The sequence below is a fragment of the Ischnura elegans genome, chromosome 1, assembly GCF_921293095.1.
Source record: "Ischnura elegans chromosome 1, ioIscEleg1.1, whole genome shotgun sequence".
In the NCBI taxonomy this organism is placed as follows: Eukaryota; Metazoa; Arthropoda; class Insecta; order Odonata; family Coenagrionidae; genus Ischnura; species Ischnura elegans.
This window is the reverse complement of record NC_060246.1, coordinates 56,873,956-56,884,456: the sequence shown is the minus strand read 5'-3', so window position 1 is coordinate 56,884,456 and position 10,501 is coordinate 56,873,956. Positions and strand designations below refer to the sequence as shown.

Sequence of the window (10,501 nt, the reverse complement as noted above, 5' to 3'; positions counted from 1 at the left end):
TCGAACTAGCAAAAAAATCACGAGACGATGAGTCGCAAGCGTCGCTAGTGATGATGGCGGGATAGTTGAATCGCAGAACCTACTACAATTATAATATCCGTGCCTAAAACCATACGTTTTCCGACCAAATCAACATGCTAGTTCGAGAAGGGATCCATTTTTTTTAATAAAAATTATTTTACAGTTAAAAACTCAGGAGGTTATTTTTATATTATACAATTCATTTCGGCAGTTCATTCTTCACACGTTTGCCTGAAAGAAATTTACATGTTACTGTTTTGCAGCACTATTCATTCATAAAATAATCTACACAAAAATTTACGAGCATATTTTAGAAAAAATATATTATCATGAATGCATAAAATTTAAGCTTAACGTATCCAATATTTGTTTATCACATTCCCATAAAGTTCACAGGCTGTTTCAGATGTGGTCTAATCTACTCCTTAGTTTTACATTATTAAGGCCAAATAATTTATAATAATAATAATAATAATATTTATTCACGAGCAAGGAGTCCTGTTGTAAAATTCCATATAAAATAAAAAGTATAATGATGATAGGAAACCACCCATAAATATATATCACACACTATATATGATATTTTTCTCTTTATATATAGTTGCCCTCATGTGGGATTTAATAAAATATTAATTTATCACAATAATGAAAGTCATTTCAATGGATTTCAATTTTGTGTAGCATTTGGATAGGATGTTCCCACATAGCACAAAATATCTTCTAGATATCTAGAAAACATCCTCAATGTCTTGGATATCTTAAGTATCTTCTAGATATCTAGAAAATATCTTCAATATTTTGGATACTTTAAATAATATATCCTACTTTATCATGCCTAGAATATTCTTGTGTTGCACAGTGGGGACCAGTGAGTTCGGACCTCCCCTACCCCCCTTGAAATATTAAGGCCGTTTTACACGGTATACGGAATTGCGCAATCTGACGTACGTGCGAAGGCACAATCAAAATTGCGATATGTAAAGCGGTGGATTCCGTCGCATTTTGCAGTCTCGCATCCACGCATTCTCCCATGCAAGAAAGCGTGAATGCGAGACTGCAAAATAGCCCCTGTTCTAATTTCGTTCATGCATTCGCGCAATTCCACTCCATTTTAGAAATTAATGCAGCTCTAACGTGCACAATTCCATGCCCCGTGTAAAACGGCCTTTAAAACACGTTTACTTTGCTTCATAAAAGAAAAAAGAATCATTAATTTTTAAATTTGGAGGGGGGGGGTTCAGGAGGCCAGACCTCCCCTGAAAAATAAAAACAAATTTACTTTGCTTCTTAAAAGAAAAAAAATGAAACCTTCCAGCTTCCGTATCTTAAAGGGTCTTAAAGCAAAGGAAAATGTAAGCATACAATGATGGGGAAAATGCTTTTAATATGTATTATTTTGGATCTTGTGTTTAACTCTATTGAGTTAGTAATTTTGTTCTTACAGCCTATTAACTGTGATTTTTATTATTTTTTGTGCCGATTATACTTATACTGGATCAGGTTTTGGAATACGGAAGTCCTTCCACCACCTTTCCCCCAAAATCCGCAATATAAAAACGTTCACTTGCCTCCTAAAAGTAAAAATTGAAAAAATCATCAAGTTTTATATTTTGGGGGGGTCCAACGGGTCCGGACCCCCCCCTAAATATAAAAACACATTTCTTATTGCCTTATTAAAGAAAATAAATTTGAAATTTGGGGGGTGGAATTGGGGGGTAAACCGGACACCCCAGACCCACCCACTTGCTACTCCACTGATTGAGGCTCTGTAATACACAAAATAAAATGATCATAATGATAAACTGCGCCGAAATTCTTGCCTAATTTAAAACCATCTGGGGCGGGGGGGGGGGGGGGGGGGTGCCTCCTTTCCCCCCATAAATCCTCCTATGTTGGCTGCGATCATTAGCGAATCATTTGCCCTGAATTTTCCCAATGAATCCAATTTGAATATGAATACCTAGAAAATATCTTATCAAAGATATATTGTAGTTATCGGAAAAGCGGACATTCAGATATCTAAAAAATATCTAGAAGATATTACAAGATATTTTCTAAACATTAGCTGAAGACATTCTAGATATTTTATAGACATCTAGAAGATATTTTGTGCTATGTGGGTTGGTGTCTTTCCGACATCATTATATCTCCACACCACTGCATATGCAGTGTCCTCATCTCGTGTATATGTTTTCTATCTCTTTGTTTCACTTTCTATCTATAATTATACATGAATATTTGCCTGTGACAATGTGTGCGAATATGAATTTTGATTGCAAATTATATTTATAAATTACAAATAAATCCACTGGGTAGGAAAGAAAGGGATAGGGTACCACACATAGTAGGATAAGGTCATGAACAACGGTGCTGTGATAGATGGAAAAAGCTAGAAATCAGAGGGTAAAAATGTGGCCTGACTGGGAAGAAAATAAAATATATGTATACACACATAAATATGTTTTCTTTTTCTCAAAAATATGTATGCCTAAGTTGTTTGCGCTACCAGATTTAGCATTAATTTCATTTGGTGCACTGCTGATTTATACACCAAGAGGAATCTAATATCTTTTCAATGAATACACTCAGTAAAGGGTTGGTATTTGTACGAGAAAGCAAATAACGGATGAACACTATAGTATGATAAAGCCAGGTGTGCTTTATCATGCTATAGTGTTCATTGTAAAGTGTATAGAGTGTTCATTTGTCTATAAGGCTAACTCATTAGAATTTTGATTGCTCAGATAAGAAAGCTCAAAACAGAGCATTTCCTTTCACCAGATAATTTTAATTAAACATCATGCCATTTGGTCCACCTGAGAGGGGTGGATATGGCAACTGTCTCTTTTCAACTGCAGGACATTGACTCAAGGGTCAACCGAAAGTCTGAAAAAAAATGAAGAAAGTCACGATACAATGCCTCAGAGCAGTGAAGTGGAGAGTGGATACGCTGACAAGATGAGGCACAGTGATTTATGTAGCATGCCTAGCTTTTTCCCTCAGTGCAGTACAGATCCGATGGCAATCTCTAGCTAACCATCATGTGAAGCCTCACTACCAGGTGGCAAGTGTTGCACTCACCATGCAATCAAGCTTAGGTCCCCTATCTAATAGAGAGCTCCCGAGCATGATTGAAAGAAGCTGAACGAGCAGGCATTCAGTCTTCAGGGATGATTGGCCTACCTGAATGCCATAGCTATCTTCAGTGGAGAGGACCGGCAATGGTGGGTGCGGGAACAAGGAATTCCTCCAAAAGAGATTCTCCAAAACATGCCAATCCAATTACTTGCTTTCAATATTTTCAGCTGTAAATGGGACCATTCTTGGCATACCCTTACTTTAAATTTTCTTCTGACCTTATCTTCAGTTTACCCAATATTATACATTTTGGTTTAGTCATCATTGATTCCAGAGATGATTAGATGCTTCCCCACTGCTTTTTTCGCCAAGGCTCTAGCATTTGCTTGAATTATCATAGGCATTTCCCACTAGTGTCCTTGGAAAAGAGACTGTGTCATAAGCATATCCATGCGGTTCTGTTGATTGTAACCCCACTGAATGAACAAATATAAAAAGTTGTAGAACCTCGAGTGTAAACACTGCATTTCAATTGGAATTTAAAGGCTCATTACAACTTTCAATTTATTTCTTCCAAATTGCCTAGTCCTCACCTTGCACTGGGATGTTCCATATTCCATGTGGGTAGTGACCCAACATTCAGGCACTTATGTACACACCTGTGAACAGCACGAAAAGGTTGAACCCGTTGTCACCCTGCAGTCTTTATTTAGGAGCAGGAAAGACTATAGAATCCTCTCACAGCAAATATAACCTGTTATAGCTCCTTCCATTACTTACCATCAATTTGTCAATGTCAGCTTTCACAAATATGTACAGTTTATGTCTGAATATAGTCCCCCCCTTTTATTCCAAAAATGCCTGCGGTAAAAGTAAAGGATATATTCAAATGCATTTTTTTAACTTTTCCCGAAACTGAAGCCTCAAAATTAGGGGGGGGGACTATATTAGGAGAAATACGGTATCACCAGCTAAAATTAAAAGTATGAATGCCGAAAAATTGAATGATATACTCCAGAATTTATGATGAAATGAACTGAACAAAAAGTCCATGAGAAATGTATTTATGGCAATATTATTTGCTTACTCGTAAGGTTTTAAAAATAAGTACCTAAATTAAATATGAATATTATCAATGGGGTAATCAAAATAAATATTTCTAAGTTTAAGGTCACAAATATTCTTTATTTTGTTTCGCCTGATAGGTACATTTTCCATACAAAAGTGGTACCAATTCCATTCATACTGTTAATAGCAAAATATGCTAAACAAGTAACGAATCATTTTGATGACAGTTTAAAATAAAACAATAAGCAAATAATTTCCCAACCATTTAATTGATGCTCGGCCAAAATAATTCTGAAAAAGTGTAGATAGATCGGCCATCCCTTGCAAGAATTCAATGCAGCCACTTATTCAAGAACTGCTTTGCTATATCAAGATCTACATCCCCCACGGAAGTTGCTTCAAGAGTTTGATTTCAATATGCATTGACTTATGCCTTCATGCAGTCACCTGCATGACTTCATCTAATTATCTTGTTAGGGTGGCATTCTGATTGGAAAATTACAGTCAGTCTGCACACATATATGTAGTCGCTAGGATGAAGAATAGTACAAGCAACTATAGCCATCTACCTCAAATTTTCACTCATACTAAAAAGAACATTCCCACAAACAAAAATGAGACTTCTGATATTTTGCATACCATTTTCTTCATATGAAGAAACAATTACAATTCAGATTGTACTACACACATAATACTCTTCATAAACATACAAACATGACAACACAATTACATTTCTTTCACCACTCACATTGCAAATGTTCACTACACCATCATCTATGTTGAAAAAATACTAATAAAAATACTCAACTAACAAAAAATATAAACGAAAAAATTAAGACAATCTCACTATCAGTAGCATTGGTGTCAGTTTAGCGGAGATTTCACATCAGAATACAATTTTTCCTGGGCTAGCGTACCATTGAGACGCATTCATATGCTCAAAGGATTATATTTTTACAGCAGAGGATTGAGCATATTTGAAAATAAAGAGGCATATCGCTTAGCACCAAGTCAGTGTTACAAAAGTCATATTTCATGAGCATGGCCTACTCAACAAACCTGAAATATAATTGAGCCTTCTCCTTACCTTTCAACTATGACTTCTTCATCAAAGGTATTTCATATAAAACACAATTCCACCAACATGACATGTATGCACACAAAGCACAAACTGCTAATGAAGGCATTTACCATACTCTAATGGCAAATAAAATTCAGGGGTTTTTACAACTGGCCCCATTTTTTCAAGGCTTCATTATTGCTGTGAAAGACTTTTTACAGACTTCTGGCAAGCTAAGCTATGCAAATAATTGTATACATTATAAAACCATATATCCTGTGAATAGTTAATCAGACAGGATAATTAGTCACACTTAATACGCAGCTCAACATATGAAAACTTAATCAATAACAAACTACTAATACTATAGGTACACTCAACTCTGAACTTATAGACAACGAAGTGGCAAAAGAAGGACAAAATATAAGAAATCGATATTGAGAACCAGGTAGCTAACAGTAAAGGAGGAGCTCCTCCTCAGTGCTTGGGAAATTCAGATTGATTACCTAAAATTTCAGCTTCTGCTTTCAGCATGCTGTAGTATTAAGGGTTTACAATAAATGCTCATGATTAGAATGAATTTTTGTGCTAAAACAATATTTTTCGAAAAATTAAAACTAATATGGCAGTAATAAAATAGTAATGAATGAATCATAAATTTTTGCCACAGAAATTGCAAGTAATATCTAGAACTAATTTCTAAAAACAAGTGCTGCTATCCAAAATAACTTCACATAATGCCATTTAAGTTCAACAAATTATCAAAATGTCATGAAGAATTCTGAGAATTAAACGCCTACCATCACTTTCTTGGCACAAATAAGATTTGACTAAGTCAAATACATATCAAATTACAATTACTTTAACATCACAGCCCACATAGATTATCCCAGGAAGATGACTGATATCCAAACAATAAGATTATAAATACTTAATATAATCTTGATTTAAAATTTAATCCACATATTTTTCTACAGAGACAAAAATGTGAACCGCATTTGATCTTTGAAAGCAATTCATACTCCTCCTTTGAGAAAGTAACAACAGTGATTACTTTTATAATGGTACCTCACATTTGTAATATGATCATAAAATATAATCAGGAAGTACATTGACCTCTAGTATGAACTCATACATAAAGGCATCCATATCATATTTTCCAAGTACAGTTTTAGCATTTTAAGATTTGCACACCCCCTATTAGTTGACATGCTCAGAGCATACAAATTTAACATCACACCAACCAAAACTCTCTACAGTTTTATTTAGTTGAAATGCATACCATGATTTTTGAACTTAGCATGCCAGAGGCTTGCCAAAATTTAGTAATAAAAATGAACAATCATTACAAACTGACTAAAAACTCACATTAAAGAGGACGACAAAAACTATTTAATGACAATATGTATGAAAAGGAGAGAGACGTTTACCATGCTGTCTCAACTCTTTGGCAAAAACACAATGGCAGAGCTCTAAGATAATCTGAGAGATTGAGAAAAGTAAAAATTATTCCATCGAAACATTTTTGATGCCTATCGTCATGATCAATTGCATGTTCCCAACGAAGGGGAAAACAAAATTTTACAAAAATTTCCATGCACCACATTTTATTGTATTGCTCAGCAGGTTACAGTCTGGCAGCTGGCAAGCCCAAAACTGATTAAATGTAGCATGTGCAAAAGCCCTTCAACCACTCCATGTTTACAACGGACTTAAAGTGATACTTGAGGACCGCGAGACCACTCCAACTCTCGGCAAATGACCCTAAGAGACATAGGGTGGCAAAATAAATAAAAATCAAGACAAATAAAAATGTGAAGTTTATGGTGAACTGATAAAAAAGTAACTGAAAAATAATCACAATAATATGTGAATCATTACAAAAGCCTACTCATTGAGTACGGTGATAATTTTTAATGGTAAAAGGGTATGTAATACCCACTTAAATTCCCTTCACTTGGACACAGAAAAAGTGTTATCATCAGCAAATGCTAAGATACTCATGTCCTGGAATTATGTTTCTTTGTTTGATCAACAATTATCAGACGGTAGTTAATATGCTAATTCAAAACAATTTCAATGCTAATTCTAGTATCATTGAACAAAAAATTTAAGCATCTCTCCAAGACATTTTACATAGAATGCCACAGCCTCATGATCTATCAACCAATCTTGAACCCAAATTAATACGTCAGAAATAAAAAAGAAATCACAGCTGTAGATGTAAAAATACTGAGGTTTTTAGAGAAAATGATAGATAAAGGCATTGACCTCAATAGGGCAACATAAAATTAATACTGACATTACAAAAAGCTGAGCTTTTCATGAAAACTATGGCATCTATTAAGAACGCAAGACATGGAAAATGATTTTAATTTCCAAAATTCAACAGCTGCATCCCTTAAAATGCTTTCAGCTAAATGATTAAATATTTACATGGAGTAACTATGATGAGAAATAACAACTCAAGTATGATGGTTTTTGTTAAAGCTCTCTTCAACTAGAGTTGAAATTGTAATTAAATACATGCAACTGTCGCTAAGCATTCCCTAAAGTGTTTACACTGCCTTGTTTCAGATGCTGTACGATGAGGTGGAGTTGAAATAGTTATTTGAAATTGGCTAAGTTCACCTATTTTAAGTATGATGGGACTACCTTATCTCATATGATATTCACTTTCAAACAGTTTGAAGCCTTCACTCAAAATTTTAAGTGAGTTTCAATAAAAAATGTCCTGGAATAATGTTTCTTTGTTTGATCAACAATTATCAGATGGTAGTTAATATGCTAATTCAAAACAATTTCAATGCTAATTCTAGTATCATTGAACAAAAAATTTAAGCATCTCCCCAATATATTCTTGTCTTTCTAAAATTTTCATTTCAGTTAACCATGTATTTCTATTAATGTACCATTAAGGGAGAGAAATGAATTTAAAAAGCCAATAACCTGAGGATTCTATAGAATTTGTTCAACTATGCCCCAGTTGTAATATTATTTCAATTTACCATCATTTGCATGACACCATTCTTCAGATCTAAAATATACAGAACTGTAAGATAAACTCCAAGATAGAAAATGCCACCACATTCTTCCTCATATTCTTTTCTATGCCAAAATTTCACACAGTACTCAAGAGTAAAAAATAAGACTGACTTACAGCTTATGACATCAACAGAATATTTTTTAAGACGTCCAAAATAAAAAAACTATGCCATCTGATAAGACTTCATACACAAGCATTATGTAATGTGATCATTGATTACAAGTCAGAAATTGAAAATTAAGATAAAACAACTGGCTTCCTTCGACCATTGATCAATTACTGTCACTCATATCATGACAATGGCATCTACAAAAATGCCCTTCAGAAAGCTTGAACCTATAAGGACATAGACATAAAAACAATAGAGAATCCTTGCAGCCAGATAAATGTAAAGAGGCCAATAGTAACAGCATATCGGATAACCTCCTGACTAATTTTTTTGTAATCCTAACATATTTCCAGCCTATAAGCCATAATTCATGGAGCGATAATTTCAGTTTGTACATCACACACTAATGAAACTAAATCATGGATAGCAGAGCAAGTTAAACGCAGAAGACAAATATGGAGGTACATTGCATTACCACAAGATAGGCAAACAGATATCAACGGTCAACAGAAATGAATACAAATGTACTACTCTTTGTAACTTTAGAGATATAAAATACAAGGCACAACATTTAGGCATTTCAAAATTGTTCAAAAAACTTAAAATACGCACCTGATAATATCAAGTAGAAATATTGGTAAGAGTAGGTCTTTAACAAATGCACCTACAGCAAAAGAAAACCAACATGAAGAAATTGTTGGTGGTGGAATTACCTAGCAACATCAGGCCTGACTCACTTGAACGCTACTCTACAAAGAAAAACTGTTGAGGGACAATGCTCAGCAGTGAGAGATGTTGGCAGAAATTCAAGTATAAAATAATTACACCTTAATAAAGATAGCCTTCATCAGCCTGGACTGTTGAGACTTATATGATTTATAATTTTTTTCAAGGATATCCACACTTTAAAAATATCATTTATGAAGTTTTTTTAAGCATCATTTATTGAATTTTGAATTTAATTTGGTAGCTAATAAAAAAAATTAGATAGTAAAGGATGCAGACCAACAGATGCCCTCAGATAGTTAACTTTCAGCAGATTTTCCCAGCCACCACAAGACAAAAAAAGGACATCTGTCGTTTTAGTTGATGCAACACATCCTCAACCAATATCACTACTCAACACTCACAATAAGATCTGTATGGGGAAACCTCATTGAACTATCACGGCAATGTACCTTTGGCTATCCATCAATATTAACTCTCTTTATATGTACCTCAGATGCCAAACAAACACCAAAGTATGTACATATTTGTGTATACTTCGCATCAATGAAGGAACTTTGTATTACGCATATTGCCTTAATACCGAGATCAGCAAAAATAAAATCCAATAAAGATTTTAATTTTAAAATGAAAAATAGCAAGCATAACAGCAATCTTGAGGACACCAGAATAGAAAAAAATATTAATGGGAGGCAGACTCAAAACCAATAGAGCTAAGTTCAAAAAGCATGCCATTGAGATTCCAAAAAATCTTTGGTAACTATATCAATCCCAGAATTGTTGGGTATAAAAGGAAATTTTAAATTTACTGCTTAGCAATAAGCAGATGAAACATGTAAATTTTTTATAATTTTCCTAAGTTTGATTTGATATAAAATAAAATTTAACCCCAATACTGAAGTTTTACAATAAAAAGAGCATTACTTTGTAAAGTAGTGCATCTTAGTCATCAATATTTATTACATCCATCAACACAATCACACACCTTGGACCCAAAAAGACCCCGATCACAGTAGATCACATTTTGAGCCAAGTCACAAAGAAAATAAAATAAAATGTAAAAAATTGTTGGCAAGTAGGTAATCCACAAAAATACTGACATAATCAGACTTCAAAAACACACATTCTCACAGGTCTGCATCAGGACAAATAATCCACAATCCAGAACTATCTCTCTAAAACATGCCTTATGATTCATTACTCCAGTGGTAATCAGATAAGAAATAACATCCAATACTTTTCATCTTTACTTATCCCACGATGAATATTTAATCTTCCTTGGCAGATAAAAACAGCTTCTGCACCGAACTGGTCACATTCTCTGTAAAGAGAAAAAGAAAAGGGATTGGAAAAATTGTTTCAGATCAGTAAGCAGTAACAGACAGACAAAAAT

At 34.1% G+C, this 10,501-nt stretch overlaps 1 protein-coding gene across 4 annotated transcripts in view; it reads right to left on the bottom strand.

Annotated features, from left to right (window-relative positions):
* Nucleotides 1-4,263: 4,263 nt before the first annotated feature.
* The window catches only part of LOC124160994 (large neutral amino acids transporter small subunit 2), a 40,750-nt gene continuing 34,512 nt past the window's right edge, over nucleotides 4,264-10,501 (bottom strand). For all 4 annotated transcript variants that reach the window (XM_046537139.1, XM_046537147.1, XM_046537134.1 and 1 more), the window contains one exon: nucleotides 4,264-10,429. In XM_046537139.1, coding sequence (XP_046393095.1) covers nucleotides 10,377-10,429 — 53 coding nt within the window. In that variant the 3' untranslated portion in view covers nucleotides 4,264-10,376. The remainder of the gene's footprint in view (nucleotides 10,430-10,501) is intronic.